Genomic DNA, 23,035 nt, shown 5'->3' with positions numbered 1-23,035 from the left:
ATCGAACCTGAGATATATCTTCGAGCTACGTTGTCCAGTTATTGTAACATTAGCTTCTATAACTAATTTTGTCCAAATGGCAGATTAGAAAATTCATTGTTCCTTGGTAAATTATTCGTTGTATGTTACTTATGTACACAGAAATACGCATTTCAGTGAACGTAAATATAAAAACTTCTTAACACTTTACCGACCGGTAGCCTATTAATCAACTTTTTATCGCCGACGCTTGCCAATCGCTAGCCGATTAATCGGCTTTTTGTTGCCGACAATCTTCCTCATTATTTGAGCAGTAATTTATTATTTGATACTAATGTACCTTGCTCAGTTGCCTCAGTTGCGTTGCTTTATGAGCTTCCACAGTTTTATACCAATTTGAAAAGCTTATCGTTCGCGATGAACGAAAAGAATGGTATTGGAGAGTCTGAACCGAAACAGAGCCGGCGCCAGGGAGAATCCGCGTCTGAGCTGCCGGTCAGACGTGCGTATACTGTTGAACCGCCAGCGGTCGGTAAAGTGTTAATAATCGAGGAATCATCGCTACTAACGAACAAACTATTTCTGTTGCAGTACACCAACTGGGAGGACCCGTACAACGGCTACATCTACCAGAATATGGTGGCGGACGTGGTGGGCGACTACTTCTTCATCTGTCCGTCGATCCACTTTGCCCAACTGTTTGCGGAGCGCGGCATGAAGGTCTACTATTACTTCTTCACTCAAGTAGGTAGCGCTTTTTATCGTCACGTGCGCCTAGACTACGGGAACGTGTCACGTGAAACGCGCCCGATCGATAGGGAACTATTATGTTATAGTCTGACATTTCCACGGGACGATAGTCACGTGGCGACTGACGATAACACGGCTCGTGATTCTTCCCTTTTCTGGTCGTTTGCTGCAACGATCAGGGTAATATCTATCGTCCTGTCCAAGGCGAATCGTTGATTGCTTTCAGTGTTTCGAGTATGTCAGGCATTTTTCATAGTCGAATCGCTATACGACATTTTAAATGTCTAAATTACATTCGAATGTTGTGGTATGAAAGCTGGAATCTAAATTGCTGAGGGAGAAAGATGTGACAGTAGGTTCAAGGCTGGCCAGTCGATTTAGAAGACAAAGGGATGTTAAAATTTGTTTGACAGATTATGAGCAACGTTAGACCTGTATAGGCTTGCTAACGCGATCCGTAAGGAGTCCATAATGGACAAATTTTTAATTGACAAATACTGTTCGCACGACTACTTGTTAAAAACCGTCGATTCGTTGAATGAAAGGGAAACTGGATGAAGTTTGTACAACGTACGAGGGTTAGGGACTTAGATGGGACTAACAGCATCATAGCCATTACGATAAATTCAGTAGTTCGTACGAGGAATACATTTTAAATAAATGCAGTCGTTAAAATTTGTCGAGAAGAATAATAATAACTGGAGGATCATAATCGCTGCATATTACGAGGAAATTATGAAAAATTCGCCAGGGTTTTCTTTTACTTTTTTCCACGCTTACACGGTACGGTGGGTGGCAGGGAAAAACGAGCTGCAACGTCGACGAATGATTGACTAATAACAGCCACTCGACGTAAATTATAGCTACACCAACGTTGCCGATGTATGTTCGGCAAATTTCGTTCGTTTTTCTTCCTTTTAATTCTTTACTTCGTTTTTCCTTTTTCTTCTCTTTCTTTCTTTTTTTTTTTCATCGTCGATCTACCCGGTCGAAGTTGATCGTGTTCATTTTCTTTCCATGCGAATGCTCCTCTACAAAAAGCGACGCCATTAGAGTGAATAGTATCGAAGACGAGCTTTTAAGAGGCGGCGTTATACTGGAACGAAGGTCGACCAGATATTAGGAAAGGCTACCCTTTCAGATCCGGGACTTTGTCGACTTTATCTCCGCGTTTTATCCTACCCCGCAGTGGTATAAATCAATAATTGAGGCTCTCAAAGGGAGAAACCCACGACGATTCTAGGATCCTTCCAGGTTATTAGATTCTTGCCGTGTGCCTCGCGACTCCGCCACCGTAAGACACCGTAATTTCTTCGTTCCACGTGGTTAAGCTGTTCCACGGGCCGCACCATCCTATCTGGCCTCGAGTTTATCACGAAATTTCTCGATATATATTCCCGCGCTGAAGTTATAAAACAGGGCATATAAGCGAAAGTCGTGAAGACTCTTGAACTTTCATCGCCTCTTTAGCTCGAGAGGACATTAGGGACCCACAATTTATGGATGGTAGAACGGGCCACGTTTACGAGTTCTTCTGAGACACTTGGAAACAGACAAGCTGTGAGCTCTAGGAAGAAATAAATGGAAGCTGCAGGCTTCGTCGAATCAAGTTGCCAACCTAAGATCGAAGAAGATGCAAGATCTTAGGTCTAACTTGGATCAAGAGTGAAAGACGAGATTCAAACCAAATTCAAATCCAAATTCACCTTACAGATGAAGATTAGACCCAGCTGAGGCTTAATTTCAGGTGAAATTCCAGTAGGACTGTATCTTGAGATTGGGGAAAGAATAAACAATAGATCCAACTTGAGATGAGAACCAGGTGAGAACCAAAATTAAACCCAGTTCTAAGATTGGCGAACAAATAAGATTTAGGTTAGAGACTTAGGTCTAATTCTGGCTTAATTTGAAGCAAAAGCGAGCCTAATTCCAAGATGGCAGAAAGAGTACCAGGGTCTAACTGACACGAATCTGGCTGAAGCTTAACTGGCACAAAACCCTAAAACTCCATGGTTCCAGGCTCAACTGAGTTTTAACTTGAACGTAGTCCGACTCAAACCTTAGCCTAACTGCAAACTGAAGAAATAACCAGTAAAAGATGGAGAGTACACGTAAGGGAGAGCCTATCCTGAACCAGGTCCAGGTGCGATCTAATCCAAACTTAGCCTGAAGCCGTAGAAGTAACTATCCCGCATTTTACTGCATCCTTGTCTCCTCTAAAATTCATGTACAGCCAGCAAACGAAATTGAAAGGCGGCCATTCCATAAAAAACCGCTGAAACTCCAGGGTGTTTCACTTTCATATAGAGGCTAGATCCTGGGAGATTTCTCGCCGCCGACTAACTGGAACGTGAAATGCTTGTAAGCGGAATGCCGAGGCCCAAGTAATTAGCGGAGGAGGTAATTTATCAGGGAGCGTTGGTGGAAGCAAAGGAGGATGTCATTACTCATGCGCGCCCACCGTAATCTTAATAACGGTTTCGCCAGCCAGTTAAAGCAGCCTCCTTTAACTCGCGTTCGTTTTCAGCCTCTCTCTCTCTCTCTCCCTCTCTGTGTCTCTCCCTTCCGTGGCCTTATTCCACGCGCGCCTTCCCGGAAACTTTCATCCTTTCCATTCGATCCTTAATACCATCTCTTTCTCCCAGGAATGGCACGGTTACCAAGTTAATTGGTCGGTCTACGGTCTCCTAAAGGGTTCAGATCTAGCTGGCTCGATCTTGATTAGAAGGGCAAGACTACAAAAGAATATCCGGTCGCCACTTCTTGTTCCCTTCGGTTTTCATCCGTTCTCGAATTTCCCTCGGAGAAGTTTACTCGCCGGAGGAGCAATAAAAGCGGCAGGAACATGTTCTCCGCGTTTCCAGTTCATCCGGCAGCCGAGGGTGGACAGACGGGGGAAAAAATTAAAGATGACTCGAAGAGAGGAGACGCTGGAAAGAAGTCGTAAGTTTCCCTTCGGGGCCGGGACGAAACAAGTTCAAAGCCGGGAAGTGGGTCAGAAACGGGTTAACGCTGGGGGGGAAAAGAAATGGGGAGGAAATGCACGTCGCTGGAGGGAACACGTGTATAGATATCTGAAACGCTTCCGCCGCGAGGTCGAAACACATTTCGTCCATCAGGGTACGCTGATTTTCTCACACTACACGCGTCTCGTAACATAAATTCGAAATTTCCTTCCTTATCGACCGGGTATCCTCTAGCTACGTCTATGTTTCTATGGGAGTAACTTGGAAAGACCCGAGTATTGAAAAAGTCGAATCGTTCGTCGAATAATTTGTACACGTCGAAAAAATAATCACAGCCGGAAATAAACCGACCGATTCGTTAAGCGATGAATCGCGCGGCCGATTAGCCAAAGGAATTAATGGAAACGAGGCTCGTGGCTTCTGAAAGACTCCTTTCAGCCCGTGACCCTTCCGACTCCGCCGGGAATCTTTTCACGCGCTGCTTTTTCTCGCTAAACTTCGTTATCGACCGAGCCGGATCGCGCTCCACGATTTCTCGCGGGGCCATTCATTGGCCACGTTAAAAGCGAGGCTGAAAGGAACGAATCGGACTATCCAATAGTTCCGTGGCTATTGACAGCGCCGAAGAGGAATCGTCCCATGAATAGAAATCCCGCGGAAAGCTGCTTGCATCGTGTGAACATTGACTGGCCTGGTTATCACCGAATCAAACGCCGCTTTTTCGTCGACTGTCTTTCAAACAAATGAGTTTAATTTCTTACGAATTAATCCCTGTTACGCGTAACAACTGTTTCTCAAGCCGCCTGTAACGAATCGATTAAAGATCCACACGCTCAAACAGAATATGTCAATCATTGATCAGACGAGGACGAGTATCAAGTGGTAAAGATCGACGATAAGTCAGCCACGATCGAAAGTCACGAATTATTCGACGAATAGCTGATTCTGCTCATTCGTACAGGTCTTGATCCGTCGCGAAAGATTTTTCAAGAGATTAAGACGTAGTTTTATAGAGGTACAAAGTAGTAAAGATCAACGATAAGCGAGTGGCGGTTAAAAATCGTAAATTTCTCGAGGAATATCGAATCTCCTAGGTTCTTAGAAGCTCTTAGCAGCTTCTTATTTATCTCGAATAATTTCTGAAAGGAAGGAAAAGGGAAGAAAACTGTTCGTTCGAATAGCTCGTCTCGCAGAGGAATAAAGGGCAGCAGCAGGATTTTAACACGGCGTGCGGTGAAACGCGGCCAAGTTAATTAAGAAATGTCGTTCGACGGCGTTTATTAAAGCAGCGTAACGAAATTCCTGGCGTCCATCGAGTTCCGTTGAGCATTATCGATCGTCGTGTCATTATGCTCGCCCCTGGGCTTCCCTTTGGTCGATCTTCGGCCCCACCCCAGCCTGTCCTTCCACTGTTGCCTTTGTAATTTTAAGGATCGTTAAAATTAACGACGTTTACCGAACAAAAACGACTGTCATTATGACAACGCCGTGTTCGCAGCTTCCCTCCTTCGGAGCTCGTTTCCCTTTCCAACGTAATGTGACGGCAATCTAACAACAGAAATCAAGTTCGATTGTCTCTCTGACCTAAATGTGTACACAGATTTATTGTTATATCGGTGACAGAATATTTTTTTTTTTTTTTGTTAGAAGACAAATATTTGTTATAAAATATAGGAAAATGTAATAGTAGTAGCAGTACAACGTTGTAGTTTGTCAGTGTTGTTGGTCTGTCGAAATAAGGTTTGAAACGGTAGCTTTTTACAATTCGTTTCAAAAACTACAATTAGCCTGTTCTTGCAGACTTTAAACAAGAATGGAACATATTTAACAAACAGTTTGAAAATTCAGTAATACGCTACAAGTTACTTCAGGCAGACGATAAATATTTATCAACATTCGGTTGAATAATTATGCATTATACTCGTAATAAGCAATCGTAAAATTCAGTAGTCAGCTATACGCTACAGGTTACTTCAGACAAACGATGAATATTTACCAACATACGGTTGAATAATTACGTTTCGCATTAATAGAAAATCCCATGAAATTGTCAGAAATTATGCAATTGTATATGTATTTCTTGGTTGATTAATAATTTTGCCTCGTTGCAACAGACTCGTGAAATTCCAACGAAACAATTTTCTTTCTTCCTTTCGAAAACATTATTCCTCGACCATTACCCTCTGTAACCAATTTTTCCGCCAGTTTTCAAATACCATGGATCGCTGTAATAAATGTCATTTGAAAGAGCTGCGGGGCAGAAGAGGACGAACAAGTCGCCAAGGGCAAACGGAACGATGTTTCTCCGTCGACAGTTGGAACAGCACCGCAGCATCGCGTCGACGTCTCGGACGGCGAAAAATCCACCTCTCAACTTTAACGCCTCCGCTCTATCAACTTCCGCATAGACGTTCCTTAAACTTTGCTCGAGCATGTGCGCAGAAAATGCGAGACGATGCAAGTTTTTGGGCAAAACTTGGCGGCGCGATCATTTCACAAAATTCTGATTCCTGAACGTTTGCTGATGTACTTTGTCGTAGCTTTCGTGGAGAACGCCACCGATTGAAAATCTAGTCGAGAACGTAGCTTCTAACTCGTACGTTTCTCTTCTCTGTCCTCAGCCAACAGCGATCCGAGCTTTTCGATAAGTTCTCGGGACAACAACGTCATTGGGAAACTCGCGGAGAAGTTCTTCGCGGCTGTAGGGCCAAGCGGATCGGAAACCTAAGCGGAATCTTGCTGAAGACAAACTAAAACCTAAACTAACCGAAAGTTTCTGGTCACAAGGAAGATCTAGAAAATTTGGTTTATTCGAGAAGCAACGCGATTCTATTCTATCGGTGTTAGGGAATCTTCTTGATCGCAGAATTAGGTAATTGCTGGTGGAAAAATAAGACAAAAACGTGGGATAAAATTTGTTCGCTTTGGTGCTTCGTTCTTGAGAAAATCGAGTTTGAAAATTAAAATTGAAAAGCAAATACGAGCGTTGAAATCGGCCCTGGCTAAGGCCAACGATCGATCTAACGCTAATTGTTACAAGTAATTAGCAATGATCGGCTGAACCGTCCAAATTTCAGGCAAATTGGATTTTTCGTACCGCCAAGACAGAAAAAGTCAGAGAACAATTTTATTTGTAAGGCACGTTACCTTTTCCAACTAGCCGTGGGTCGAATTACGAAACGAGCCAATTCTTATGGCGATATTCCGCGCTTCTATTCGGATTTTTCAATTTCAGGAAATTCTTCGGCTCTCTTTTCATTTTTTTAATTCTATCCTGGGGTACATGTACGCGTAACGATGAATATAACGTAATTATTATGTCTTTTTGTAATCATTATGTATGTATTGTATTATAAAAAGAACAACAATAAGAAGAACGACAGGAATAACAGTAAGGACAACGGCAAGAGCAGCAACAAGAACAACAACAACAACGCCAAGGATAATAACAAGAACAACGACAAGAACAATAACAAGAACAGCGGCAAAAACAACAACAGCAATGACAATAACACGAAGAACCAAAAGAACAACGACAAAAGCAACGACAAGAACAACAACAAGATTAACATAAAGAACAATAACTAGAACAACCACAAGAGCAACAGCAACAAGAACAACGACAAGAATAACAAGAAGAACAACAAAATGAACAATGACAAGAACAACAAAATGAACAATGACAAGAACAACAAAATGAACAATGACAAGAACAAGGACAAGAACAACAGCAGGAACAACGACAAGAACAACAACAACAAGAACAATTACGATAGTAGTAATAATAATTACTGTGTCAAGGCTGGACAAAAGAACTGATTGGGTAAATAAACGTGTAAATAGATGTGCAACCAGAACGACAGAAATAGAGGTTTGGAGAAGCCAATAAGGGAAACTGGCTGCTCGGGATTCGATCTCGCCGGATTTCGTTATATTTCGGCACGGGGGAGACGAGAAGAGGCGGAAGAGCCGCGGTTTTATTGTATCTTCTGACGGAAGCCGTCTTATCAACTGGGCCATTTATTGATTCAGTCGAGTGTATTCTTAAATCCCGGCCGGATTCGCCGGAAATAACTGGAAATCCGTGCATAATACGACGTCCCAACGAACTTTTAAAAAGGACAGACGAGGAGAAAACCGACACAATAGGATCTCGAACCGGGCCGATCGATAGGGGGCCGTGTTTCATGAAATTTAATTCAATCCCGAATTAGAGGTCAGACCGAATTACCGACTGATCCTTAATTGACACAGAATTGCCGAGGTTTCGTATAAATAACACATCGTTGCTCGCGTATTGTACTCAAATCCGGCAGATACCGTGACGTCAGTCTACGGATTCAAGAGTACGCGCTACGCGTACTTCTGGCGTTTCTAGAAATTTCTATGTTTCTAGAAATCTCTCTAGCTCTAGAAATTTACCACGCGTGCTTCTCGTCTGTTTCGATAAAAGAAAAATCTACGCTACGATGAGCGAAAGGAAAATTCAAATTCGACAATCCTTGAAAATACGATTCGAGAATTGCAGCTTAGTTTAGCTCGCTATTTTAGCTACTTTATTTCCATCGACTTGTATCGTCTTTCTTGTTTTCCCAAGTCGTAGACCGCGGAACGAGTATCCGAATTTGCAACTGCGTGCATCGTCTCTTGCTGTCACAAATTTGATCAACTGTTGTTGACGATGTCCGCTGCAGGGACCAATGCCGAGATCCCAGAAAATAGAAGATCTTAGACTACTTTGTATCGGCGATCGATTTATTTCCATCTATCCGCTCGTATCATTTTTTCTTATTTTTCAAATTCCTACGCTACGGAACGAGCATCCCAATTTGACGCTACGTCAGCAATCTTCGTTGCACAAATTTGATTAAGCGTTCTATGACGTGCCGCAGGCTAAAATTCTAAAACATCGATGTATCTCCTCGTATCTATGGCCCATTCCTTATAATCAAATAACGGGTGTTCCTCTTTTTATAGGCGGAACGCTCGCTGTATTTTTGAAATTGCTGCACCGTGAATCTGTTAATCATCGATAAGGGAGAGCAAACACAGTGGGTAGAGGCGGGGGTTGTTTAAATCGCAGTGTTTGCAACGGGAACGCGGATCTACCGTGTTTGCCAACGACCTGCACCGATATAATACAGCCCAGCCATTGCTGTTTATAATCGTCATCCGATAACGAACCAAGTTCCAACACAGCCAGTACATATTTCTCTCTTCTGCTCTCAGCAACACAATTTATCCATAACGAAACAATATTGCGCGTACCTTCATTCCACGTTGAATATTCTTAACTCTGCACAGTTATCGTCGTCTGATTACTCGATGAGGATTCTTCGTATAAAAATGTGGAGATGAAGGACACGGTGTATTTTCCAACGCGGGACGTTCAAAGGCCAAACTGATTTACTCCGCTTCTCTAAATTTTCGAAACGTTCGACACTTTGGAAATCTTGGAAATGTCAGCATCAGATCGACGCTTTTCTTATACAATCTCATCAATTTTCCCCACTTTCTATCTCGCGGAGTTTACCTATTCGGCAATAAAGCGGCTCGTCACAGTGTGAACGACGCTTAACGATGGCAGGGACGTAGAAGTTAAAGGAGAAAAGTACGTCTAATTAATTCTTGTAACGTCGCGGTGAATGCAGACGTCAGTTTGTAAGATTCGATCGCGCCAGATTAATCAGCGCCTTCGTTAATTCCACGTTCGAAAGATGTGCACCCGGGCTTGCGACCTTGCCATTGTGAACTTGCTGGAAAGAATTCGCGCAGAACTCTGAAATCAGTTCAAGCTGAACAGATTTAAACGCGGATTAAAAGCTGGCGTCGTAACTGTAGGAAGACCTCGACGAAGAAGAGAGATGCGACCGAGTAAACGCGAAATTTCCGCGTAACTTTGAATTACGGAGGATGATGGAGGCTTCTGGCAAAGGAAGGGGACGAAAGTTAGGAACGAGCCGGTATTGTACGTTACCGGGAGACGCTATTCACGAGGACGAACGTTCAATTACCAACGATTCCGGGTCGGGCCTTAATTTTCCCTAGGCTAGAACCTAGGCGGGATCGAGACGATAACCATAACGCGAGATGTGTCTCGGGACAAGAAGCTTCGCCGGTTTCCACAGGCTGCTGACGCTCCGTTGATCCTCTAAAGACTCTGTATTTCAGTGTAGCTACTATATTAGAATAATTTCTGTCTCGAGTAGACACCTGGCTGCGTCTCAGTCGTTTCGAATACTCTTAATACTTATTCTTCGCGTAATACCGCGCAATTTTCCTCCCTTCATCTTTATTCTTAATTAACCTTACAACTACGATAGTGTGTCCGTAAATGGCCGCCTCTTTTTCCCCCTTAATTGACCGGTCGTCATCCTCACTAGTGGGGCTGGTTGCCTGTTCCCAGGGGATCGCAATATACCGTTTGAAATATGGCGAATTTTGACAGCTGAATAACGTAACCTGATCCGAATTCAGTCGTACATGAAAAAAGTACCAATTATTCATGATGAGACAACGATGAAACTTTCTTATTTTTGGTTGTTTCTTAGTTAAACTTTGACCAACGTGTGTCGTGAGATTTTTCTGATTAAAATGAGACCAAACGCGATATAATTTAAATCATATTTACACGTACATTTAATAAACGAAAGAGAATGGGTTAATGGCATCATGCAAACAAATATGCTGCAAACTATATGGTGTGTATATAATTTCATAGGGCGGTGTTCTATATACTTTTACGGATTTCCATGAGTAAGCAGGTTTAATATTTGATCTACCATTTCTTTCGCAAAACGTCGCGCGGGATTTACGTATCTGAATATCGTGGTTTTCTTTTCTACGATCTGTACGAAGTAACCTGCCGCCCATGTTCGGTTTGAGGATCACTGTGCGCCCCGCTGCTTAGGCTGACCTCCTTTCGTTCGTGTAAGGAGGTTTGCTCGCGTGTAGGGACATTTTAGTCAATTTTTAACTGTCAATAACTGAAAAACAAAGCAGAAAACGCAATTTTTTTATTCTTGATGTTCGTTTTATTTCAGCTTCAAGAATCTCCTCTTACATTTTCCGACACCTGTAGCCAAACATAATATATATATTCATATAATATATTTATTTTACATGTTATATATTTATATAGATATATATATTCTTTCTTTTTTTAATTTAGAGTTTGCATAATTTCGTGCTATACAATCACCCGAATTATTATGACAGCTAAGAAGAAACAGACAGCTGGCATAAATCCATAAAAGAAATTCTTCAAGGTAGTGGTAGTTGATAGACTGCTCAGCCATTCTCAGCATCCCCGTTTCAATTTTCCTTACATTTCTCTAATTCCGCGTATATTGCTTCGAAAGGCTGGCTGTTTTCTCTTCTCACAATTTTTCTTCCCGCGTTAAATCATCCATCTTTTAATCCTGTCTGATAACTGGGTAACCTGTTTGCATTATTACAGGAAGAGGCGAATATGGGTTGCTGACCTAATGGTATCTAGGTTAGGTCTGCGTTAGGTCGGAGTTTCGTTTTGGAGCGTCAAAAAATTTCCATCGATATCCATGTTTTCTGAGAGGACCGGCGTATTTCAACGATGTCAGTGTCGAGTTCAGCAAGCTCTCGGTTCGTAACGTTACTTCCGGCCAGAAAAGCAGCGCGATATATTTCGAAAAAATGTTCGTTGCATTATTGAAAAATATATCGTTTCCGAATTGCTTCCGCCAATATCGTATCGGCCACGAAAGCAACATTATTACAACGACGAAAGCGATGCCATAAATATTCACGCGATCACTCGACGAATCCCTCGTAGCGAAACTGTCTCGCTCCTCCGTGCGTCAGCTCGACTCCGTTACTTTTCTCTGTCTATGTGCGTTACTTAACACAAACCTAAGGTAACTTGTTTTACGAGTTTGATGATTTTCATGCCATTTACATGTATGGGAGATCTCAAAAAAATATTTGACACGTATTTTTTTATATCGACCATCGTCCACATTGAAGGGACCATCAAAGTTGATGGTTGCACATAAACTTTTTGTGGCGTCTCCAGGGGACGTAGGGAAAAATTTCCTTTGAACTCGTGCGCGACGAATATTTATCAGAAATTATTTGTCCGAACAAGGTGTGAAAAATTCCAATCTTTTTGTTAATTTCTCTTACTTAACGTTACGTTCCATTCGCACGTGAATTATCCGAGCCAACCACATTAACACGCGTTTTCAGAATCTTTTATTTTACACAACGACAAACATTCGACGTAAATTTCGCCAAAATCCGCGTCCTCCTCTCGCGTAACTCGCCTGCATTTCGATAACAAAGTCTCGTTCTACGTTCCGCCGCTTTTCTCCGATAATCCCGTCGACCGAACGCGAGAATAAAAAATAGTTTCGCCCATTTGCGAAACTGCGTTTTGCAAAATACGCCGAAGTTCCCCCCTTTTTTTTTCTTCTTTTCTTTTTTCCCTCTTTTTTTCCGCTCGGTAGGAATCAATTTCCCGGCGAGAGGCCGTTTCCAGTGAGCAAGTGGCACGGCTGAAATGAAAACTGACAAACTGCGGGATGGCCAGCGGTTAATAGCAACGCGATATCGCGTCAGCGAAGAGACGAGGGTCGATCTATGGGGTTGGCACGAAACGCTGAGAGAGAGTGGGAGACAGGAAGGGGCAGGAGGAGGTGGAGGAGGCCTGATACATGACGACAACCCCGGCAACGTATTTGAACGAGCGCGTTTAACGCGGGTATAACCGAGCTGCTGTGTGTTTCAGAGGACCAGCACCAACCTATGGGGTGAGTGGATGGGAGTGATGCACGGCGACGAGGTGGAGTACGTGTTCGGCCATCCTCTCAACTTGACCCTCGAGTACACGGAAAAGGAACGAGACCTGTCCTTGAGGATGATACTCTACTTCTCCAAGTTTGCCTATTCGGGGTAAGTTCGCGTAAAAGCCATAACAGACATAAACATATCGACGTTGAGGAGCACAGCTTATTTGGCTGAGTTTTTCTCAACTGCGATACAGTTAAACGTGTAACCGTGGAACAATTTCACGAGCAAATAACACGGAAACTCTGCAGTATTTGTATAGCAATGATTTGCGTGGAAACGCACGTGTCCTGAAAATTGCTAGCATGAAACGAAGAGGTTTGCAAATAGCGTTTTTGGTCAAACGAGTTGCTCCTCCTCGGTGATTTAAATGGCAAACGAGCAACCGTTTGTTCCGTGTTATTCGCCATTGGTATTTCATATTGTCTGAAGAACTTACGAATGCAGGATTTTTGTACATTTCGCGAGGCAAGTTAAAGTTGTAGAAATGAGCACAGCATGAGGAAAATACGCGAAATATTCAACGTATATAGTATACTTTTGATATTATTCAGCGGATGAAATAAATTTCTACTTGGATGCTATTTGTTCGGTTGGCTTTATGAAAATATTTCCTACGGAAATCTGCGGTTTAGTTAGAAATTTGTCGGTATCCTGCGAACTAAGTCAGTCTCGGATAACAGCAGGTAATTTATGAATAGCTGCATCTCCGGTTAATTGTCCTGGCTGTTGCACGGCTCTGATTATTTATGCGGATAGTACCGTACTTTCGAGAATATTTTTCTCCCTCGAGGAAACGGCATATAATTCCAATCGGACGAGACTTTCTCGAAGCTGATTTAGCAAGCAATCAACCATACACCATACGTAGTATAATCGAGCAGCCGAATCCTGACGCGTGTACGTGGAATTTCACGTTGCAGAAATAACAAACTGCTCACGGAGGTGGTGAAAAATTCATAGAAATTGTCCTGCGTGTTTCTACAGAAATAGAAGATAGCAGATAGTAGAAGGTCCACATGGTCAGAATTTTCCAGATATATTCGCAACCGTGCGAGAAGCTGCCAGCAAGAAGTTGGCAACGTGGTCGAGCCTATGAACCATCGACGACGATCAATTTGCCTCTTAACGAAATGAAACTATCGATCGTCGCCTTGTTTGCCCTGTACGCATTTCTCTTCGCTCGGCACACGATTTTACCAAGCTGCGTTTGTTTATTCGACCAGTCGCGGAGAGACGCGATCGCGAGGAAGCGCGTCAACAAGAGTCGTAAATTCCCGCCACGATTAGCTAATCGACGCCACGAACAAATCGATCCCTTATTTCGGTTAGGATAATAGGGATGGTTGAATTAGTATGAAGTGTAGTTTGTTGAGTAGTAGTAATTAGTAGAGGTATAGTTATAGTAGTTTGTTGTGGTATAGTGCTACTGCCAGTGTAGAGGCCGAGATAGGTTCTACTGCTGATGTAGATGTCGCTGCTGGTGTAGATGTCGCTGCTGGCGTACCTGCTTTTCTTCTCATTTTTGTATCGTGAAAGAAAAATCGGACTACGGGTGCTGGGATTTGAACCCGGGTCCCGAACGTTCGTAACCTAACCACTGCGCTGCCATCGTGTGACTCTAGTTGGTGTGGAGTGCCGCTGCAAGTATAACACTGAGGTTAACAGGTTATAATATATACAGGGTGGTTGGTAACTGGTGGTACAAGCGGAAAGGGGGTGATTCTACGCGAAAAAAGAAGTCGAAAATATAGAATAAAAATTGTTCGTTCGAGGCTTTGTTTTCGAGAAAATCCACTTTGAATTTTCGCTCGGTACGCGTGCATTTTATCGCGTCTCGTTAGAACGGATCTCACTGTAGATCGTTGTCTCGATCGACGTTATGTTGATAACAAAACAAACTACCGGAATTATTAGAAGATGTCCCACTGAGAACTAGAGGAAGTTTAATTTTTCAACAAGACGGTGCACCGCCACATTTTAAATAAAGCGCACGCGTACCGAGCGAAAATTCAAAGTCGATTTTCTCGAAAACAAAGCCTCGAACGAAAAATTGTTATTCTATATTTTCGACTTCTTTTTTCGCGTAGAATCACCCCCTTGCCGCTTGTACCACCAGTTACCAACCACCCTGTATATTTTCAACAACTTTGTAGAGAAGATAGTTACGCTGTTGCGTAAGGTATAAGAGAAGTAGGTGAATGATTGATGGGTGGAAATCCGGTCAGATGTCGACTGTTCTAAAGACGATGAATCAGTGAAGTCCGGTGACGATGCTGTTGCAAAGGAAACTCTCGTTCGGTGGTGATCGCCCCACTACTAGTCGCTTGTGGGTGGAATCCTGGGAAACATGGGAAAAGCCACGTTTTTACCTGATGGAGCAATAACCATAAGGAACCTCTTGACTCGAAGATGTTTTATGCCAATTGACGGACTTAAGGATAAATCAAAAAGCCTCGTTTTATGGCGGTGCCTTAGGATTATTGCGACCCGCTTAATTCTATATGCATAGCTGGTGGACGCCTCGACCGTAGAGAGTCACCGAACGTAACAGCATTATTATCCAATTCCCTACGACCCCAAATCCTACGAAACCCGGTCGCCTGACCTGCGCCTCTATCAGCTAGCTATTTAGGCCTTTGCAACGTTTCAACGGACGCGAAGCTATCGGCTGCATTAGGATGATACAAGGTTTCTCGCGACGTCTCTATAAATAAATTAAACGCAGCCATTCGGCGAGGGCGGCTCACTTAATGGGATAAGAATCGAACGATATTTCATCCTGGTAGGATTATTCGCTCGTAAATCAAAGTCTACGCGAGAAGGGTGGAGCAAGATAAATTTATCGAGATTTAAGATGGTCGTGGCGCGAGTCTATGCTAAAGGGAATAGGAATCGACGATTTTCATCGGCAGATAAATTTTCAGTTTCCTTATTTTCTTATTTCCATTCGGAGTTCCGCGGACGCGCCGTTTGATATTTCACTCTGCAGCCAGAGACCGCAACACCTGGCTGAGTAAATCCAACAACCTGAAACCGTCGTTCGCTCCGCTCTTCGAAATATTCTTCCGGATTTTTTATTCCTTCGGATTAGTCGAGACATTTACTCGCGAACGCTCGTAGCAACGTTTTATGGACACGTTACGTACGTTATAGGAAACATTCGGAAATTTCACTCGCGCTATAACGCGTTACGACTGTCACTCACGATGCTGATAAAATTTCTAACAAATTGGACAATGTACGTAGAAGTTAGCAGATATTTATCGCGAACGTATAAACCTCGCAGGGATCGTCAAAATATTTGAACAGCTGATTGCTCGTTATATTGGCTCGGCAACTAAGTGATTGCGGATTTTGGCGTTAGGTGGTATTGACAGAAGCCGCAATCACTTAGTTGCCAAGCCAATATTGGTAAGTCAGGATATTTAGGGAAACTGTGTTAATTATTTCTTTCAGATCGATACTATATAATTTATTCTATATAACTTCGTTATAATTTCTATATACGTTAGCAGATTGCTTTTGCGGCAAAGTTTCTTCAGATTCTCAACGTATCCGAAGAAATTTTCTCAGAAGTTTGTCTACTATTCCCCTGCTAAGTTATTTAAGACCACGTTGAATATCGCGGTTGCTTAAAATTGCATTTGGTATTCGCGTTTGGATTCGAAGCCTGAGTAGAGCGAAAGTGGAGCAAAAAGCGAAAGAATGTCACGTGTCCTAGAACGTTGCACGAAGATGAAGCGCTTCCACAGGAAACGTCGAAAACGTCTGGTCTTTTCTCTAATACTCGACGACTGTATAACGTAAACTATAATATAAACTGTAAAGTATAATATAATTAATACATAGATAAGGTATAAAGCAATAAATAAATAATATGGCATAATACTATAAAAAGCGGATATCGTAATTGTTATAAGACAAATTTTAAAATTTATGGTATAAGAGTTGATATGTTTAATTAGAAAAATTTAATTGCGGATGGCCATTGCGAATGAATAAAATTTATTTGATTACAAGGCAATCATTATCGATGACGAGAATTTTATTTTCTTTGCTAATAACCATTATCGATGCTGGAAATTTAATTTTGGTTGCCAGTATTCTATGTAAACGAGCATAATTTTTCTTTGGTTATCAGTAGCCATTATCGATGGTCCGAAATTTATTTTTGGTTACTGATAATCATTATCGTCAGAGAAAATTTATTCTGCTCAGATTCGGCTGTTTTCAATTGTCATTAACATTGCTGATAATTAGTTCATTTTCATGGACAAACGTGAAAAAGCTTAATTATAAAATCCATTTATTAACGAAAAAAGCGAAAATATATGAAATAAAGAATAGGATGAAAGATATCGCAGTGCAACATTAACAATACAATTTTTGTTAATAGAAGTATTGTTCTAAAATATCTTCGTCTCGTACATTTTCATACCATTTTTTTTTTTTTGCTTAATAAATAACCTTTATAATTACATTCTTTTACGTTGTCAATGAGTACTAATTATCAGTATTGTCAATAACGATTAACAATAGTCGAATGTAATTAGAAGAAATTTTGTCGTCGATATCGACCGAAGGTAACTAAAAAAATGTTTCATCATGGATAATGGTAATCTATAAGCAAAATAAAATTCAGGCTATCGACAATGATTACTGGTAATCAAAAAACAAAAATTCTGATCGTTTATATTGCATGCTGATAAATAAAATAAAATTATTTATCGACGATGGTTAAGTTTCAATCGTTTACAACGGTTATTCCCAATTGAAACGATAAAAAAATTACTACTTTTCATTTTGTATGAAATCTATCGATAACTAGCTTCGATTCAAATAAAAATTCATTTCCACCCGATCAATCTCCTCCAAGAAATATTTCCACTGCTATTTTGGATCACTGAAACGAAGACCCGTCGAAAACTTGCTATTTCTAATGGGAGAGTCGTGCAATTTGTAGGTCTCACAAAAATCCGTCGGAAGCGACGTTACGATGACCTTTGACGCGAGAATAGAGCCGCGGATCTATATCTGAGGGCCAATTAATAATTCCAGAAGGTTGCTACGGAGGCCGGTGACGTAGCCTGGGCAAACGGAAAGTCAGCCAACGAATTAATTCCGGACGTTGGGCGTCGTTGTGTTTGACGACACCTATTAAATATTAACAATCGCGAGGCCGCGACGCGTTCCGCGGCACGGCTTTTCAATCTGGGTTAACGGAAACTGAAGAATTATTTATCGACGCCTGGACACAAAGAGGCCGATATGTCACGCGTCGAGCGGACATGATCCATCAAGCCCGCGGCATTTCTCTTTTTTCCTTTCCCCTTTTATTTTTGTTATCTGTGTTGCTGCCGATTATCAGCTTATCGAAGAGCTTCGGTTGTTTGCTAGGCAGCAGGAGCACGTTGATTAATTTTTTCTCGCTGCTCGTACGAATAACTTGGCTGGCTCGTCGAAATGAAACTTGGCGGACGTCGTGCGAAGGGGAACTCGCAGTGACTCGCGAAAGATTTTCCGCGATATCCTTGGAAACTGTGCTTCGTGTATATTACAGTGCCATACAGCGAATTACTATAAAATCGAACACATCGTCTGCGTCACTTCGTTGTTTCCAAGAAACCACCGATCATGTCTGGACACGTTGAGTGAAATTGCTTTTCCAAAGAGTCAATCCAAAGCCGTTACACGAGAGAATCATTGGTTTTAGTCAGTTAGCTGTTGCGAACTCCTTCTAAAATGTATCGCTGTATGCGCTATATACAGTCTTTTCCTATAATATGATCTTGTTTCCACTAAAATGCAATTTAAACAGCAAGTTGTAACTACTTTTTACGTATGACGAGTATACTCGTCATGACACTAAATATCGCCATTTCTTCATGGCGAGTATACTCGTCGAAAACAATTAACTGTAACGTTGTAAACAACTAACTAAACTTCATAAGTACCGAAAGAGAAGACACAAGAACAATTGTTCAACGAGACAATGTTCCCATTCGTATCAACTATCAAAATATGGCTTCAAGATCTGGGGATAAAACTATTACCATAGTCAGTATTGAGTGTCCTGATCTGAACTTAATCGAGAACCTGTGGGGAATTCTAGCGAGAAAAGTTTACGACCAGGGAAGCCACCTATTGAGATATAGTTGAACTTACAAAAGGAATAAAATCCGCGTGGGCGAAACGAAACTTCAAATAAACTGATGGATAGTGTAACCGACGGATTAATGCAAGTAAGCAAAAGTAAAGAGTCGCTAAATTTCAAATGGGAAGATAACAAAATTAACATTACGTTTACATTTTGAACAATGATTTATGTCCAGTGTTACTGGACAACGATTATTTTCTCTGGTAAATTCAATATGTGATTACGTAATGTCTGTATGTAAATGTGATTTAAACTATATCGTGTTTGGTCTTGTTTTAATCGGGAAAATCTCACAAATACGTTAGCGGAAGTTTAATTTAAAAAAGTCGAAAATAAACAAATTTCACGATTGTCTCGTGTGCGAGCTGCTGTTGTTTCATGGACGATTGAGTTCAGATCGAGTTGCACAACTGCTCAACCGTCGAGAGTGGCGTGTCATTCGATCTCACTGTGTCTCATTCTTTTCCAAACTGATGAACTCGACCAACTCCTGGAACACCTATCTTCATCAATCTTGTTCGCCATGTGAAACCAAACTTAGGGATGTTTGTTTCAACTAGCAATTGCTGATGTCGATGTGACGATGCTTGTGTCAGACACAGCGGTGTTGTTTATGTAAATAAACGCGGACCAAAATGTAAAACGACGCTTCCAATTATAATTTTTTCCACTTAATTGCAAACGGTTAATTTCAATTTAATACTTGAAATGGGACCGATACTACCACTAACGTTCTGTCTTAAAATTGTTAAAAAGGAGACATCGTCAAAGTGGCATCGTACTTTTCCTCTCTGCTCTTTGTTTTTGCTTGGAACAAGCATGTTCGATTCTTGGCCAGATGCCGGTTCTCTCGGCTGGTTGAGTTAAGGAAATTCGAATTAATTAAAATGCGTACACTATGTTTAAGTGTAAACTATATTTGGAACTATCAATGGAAACGTGAGAAAATGCTACGAGCGAGTCCGGGGTAGTTGCAGTTACAGCACTTTCTGTAGATTCGGAGATGTGGAACTCGATAGTTTTACTTCGACGTTCGTCCGCGTCGACGATCAAAGCACAAGGAATGCTCGAAAATACCAGGCACCGCAAGCTTAACCAGTTAGCTGTTGTTGACGAGTATATTCGTCATGAAGAAATGGCAATACTTTGTGTTAGAACCGTCGGTGATAAATGTAAGAAATGAAACAGCCATTTCATTGCAACTTAATTCTACATTATAACAGGCACCGCAAGCTTAACCAGTTAGCTGTTGTTGACGAGTATATTCGTCATGAAGAAATGGCAATACTTTGTGTTAGAACCGTCGGTGATAAATGTAAGAAATGAAACAGCCATTTCATTTCAACTTAATTCTACATTATAACAGGCACCGCAAGCTTAACCAGTTAGCTGTTGTTGACGAGTATATTCGTCATGAAGAAATGGCAATACTTTGTGTTATGACCGTCGGTGATAAATGTAAGAAATAAAACAGCCATTTCATTGCAACTTAATTCTACATTATAACAGCCACACGCACTCTGTGTTCGACGAGTATACTCGTCGTCGCTTACTTGTTGCCACACGTTTCAGGCACACGCTTTCCAAAGTTTTCAAGGAGGCTGCAACAGCTGACTGCTTCTAAGAAACCAACAACGATAAGGCGAAAGTTGCGGCTATCGGTCAGCAGCGCTTAAAAAATGTGCTTTTTAAGTATGACAATTTAACGTAAAGACAGGCGACTGTGCAACGCCGACGTAACTCTTACCTACTCGCGGTATTTTCACTTTTTATCATATTACACGGATCTGTTGCTTTGTAATTGATCCGGTCGAACGAGAAGAAAGTCGATCTGTCGACGGCTAATTGATTAACGAGACAAAGATAGCCGTGTAAATATTTGATTGATACGCAGCAGATAGCGGTGGAAAAGACAGGCTATTTCAATAATTAATAAAGTAACCTCTGGTAGGTCAGTCAACGTCCAATTTATTAACCAACGCTGGTTGTTATTAATTTTAAACGAGACTCGGTTGACTGTCCATGTTCACGACTCGTGTCTCCGGCTATCTGTAACTTGAATTAATTACCTGCGACGTAATATCCTCGCGACATCGCCAATTAATCCGCCTGTGATATAAAAAACAATATAACAAACCATCGTTTTTTTACGTTCTCTTTTTCTACCGCCGCTACTGAATCGTTAGGAAGAGACTGCGGATTTTTACACATTTTTATATCCCTATGAACGTAACTACAGAAATGAAAGCTTGTTTCATTTACAGCTGGATATGCTACTTTGGATATCTGTCTGTACACGTACATTGCAACGATTAATGACAAAACTCAATCCCATTTTTAGATTTTTCGTAATATTAGAAGAAAAATTGACAGGATCGTTTATATAATTCCATAGTATGATATGAAACAAAACTGTAAAGGTACAACGAACAAGAGTTTTCTTCCTTTGAAGTCTGGAAAAAATTGAATTTTCTCTTGAAATTGTGTTTTTCGTTCTGAAACGACGTAAACTCAACGTTAATTTACTTACCGTTTCACTCGATATTTAGTGGATCCTTCTTTATCTTTGATCACTTCCATTAATCCCTTAGTTACATTATCCATCAATTTGTTTGAAATTTCATTTTGAATATTCGCGCGGATTTTATTCCTTTTTTAAGTTCAACTACATCTTCCATAGATGGCTTCTCCTGGTCGTAAACTTTTGTCACTAGAATTCCCCATAGATTCTCGATCAGGTTCAGATCGGGACTGAATGCCTGGTAATAATTCTATTCCGAAATTTTGATCGTAGTGGCTGTATGGATGGGAGCATTGTCTTGTTGAAAAATTGTTTTTCTGTCTTTTCTTTCAGTACTTATTAAAAGCAATAATTCTGTCTGAAGTAACGTCTCCTGATATCCTGTAGCATTCGATTTAACCTCTACAAAACAATTTCGTTTAACATATCTAGATATAATCAGTGGTTTCATGGAAATGTAAAGAAAGTGACGCGGAAAATGTGTTCGAGTTTACAATTATTCACAGCACTGTAATAAAAAACAGTAGAAGCATGGTGTCTGTACATCGAATAAAAGGGAATAAAACAGTCAGCCGAGAATAATTCATAAGCTGCGCAGTGAAAAGAATCCATTTTTGGAATTTTTGTCTGTCTGTTTGCACTCGCATCACGTAAAAGCTACTGAACGAATTTTGACGAGCTTTTCTCTGTTGTATAGCTTAGTGTCTGGGAAAGAAAATAGGGTATATTTCATCTCGATCCGTTTTATAGAAGCCGAGAAATACTCCGGGATCTGAGTTGTATGCGCTTCCATGTTTGCTAGATGTCAAGCAACGATGGTTATTGTCTATTCTTTACGTCGTGTTTGTTCCGAAACCTTCTTATAATTTAATATTTTTTACTAGGGAAGAGAATGATCTAATTGTTAGTATAAAAAATGTGTAGATATTTCGTTCGTAAAAATTTATCTGTTCCAAAATTGTTCCGTGTATTAGTAGTCCACGAACGAAGTAGTAGCGAACGAAATCGCGGGCAGAATATATATTTTTTCACTATCAAATTTCCCATGAATGCATAAAAATCCGCGGTTTAGTTCCGAAATAATAAACTAAGTAGTTGGTTCACGTTAGTCTACCGTTTCGTGCTCGACCTTACTTCCTAGGGATTTTTAGTCCCGTCTGGTTGCCACAGTCAGGTAGTAGTTAACCTACAAATGAAATTTTAAATCAACTAGACTATCAGCTAGGTCATCGTTAATCTTTCCACCGAGAAATTTGAAACGTTCTTATGTCCTTTTGGACTCGAGAAACGATTATAAGGCCGAGTCTGAAATAGGAAACCTTTGATATCCAATATTAACCTTTTGCACTCGAGTATCATCGACGCTGCTTTTCTCAGCGACTCGATAATTTCAAAAAGTTTCAAAGAGAAGAAATTGGCGATTAGTTTGCTTATGTTTGGTACGATTAAGGAACATTAAGGAACATTAAGGAACATTAAGGAACATTAAAGAACGTTAAGGAACACTACAGAAAGATCTCGTTTTTTAGTCACACTCTGTTTCAAAAGTTAGTAAATTTTCATCTGAACTAAAATATTCATTTTTAAAAATGGAAATCGTAGTACAAACGGATAAGAGGCGATTCTACGTGAAAAATAAGAAAAAAATTTGGTATAACATTTTTACACCCCAAGCTTTGTTATCGCGTGTGAAAATAAATCGAAAATATGGAATACAATCTTTTCTTTCGTTTCTCCGAAAAAAAATTTGGGAATGTATCATCAGACCAGTTCGTAATTAAACACATTCACACTTTATTATCTTGAGAATGATTTTCTTGAAAAATTTTCTTAAAA

General features: G+C 41.0%; 1 protein-coding gene across 1 annotated transcript in view; it reads left to right on the top strand.

The window, feature by feature from the left end:
• The window catches only part of AChE-2 (acetylcholinesterase 2), a 149,548-nt gene that overhangs the window by 112,587 nt on the left and 13,926 nt on the right, over positions 1-23,035 (top strand). The window contains exons 3-4 of the mRNA XM_033329620.2: positions 571-723; positions 12,460-12,623. Of these exons, the coding sequence (XP_033185511.2) occupies positions 571-723; positions 12,460-12,623 (317 nt within the window). The remainder of the gene's footprint in view (positions 1-570; positions 724-12,459; positions 12,624-23,035) is intronic.

Source organism: Bombus vancouverensis, chromosome 16, assembly GCF_051014615.1.
Source record: "Bombus vancouverensis nearcticus chromosome 16, iyBomVanc1_principal, whole genome shotgun sequence".
Taxonomy (NCBI): Eukaryota; Metazoa; Arthropoda; class Insecta; order Hymenoptera; family Apidae; genus Bombus; species Bombus vancouverensis.
This window is presented reverse-complemented; position numbering and strand designations above follow the sequence as displayed.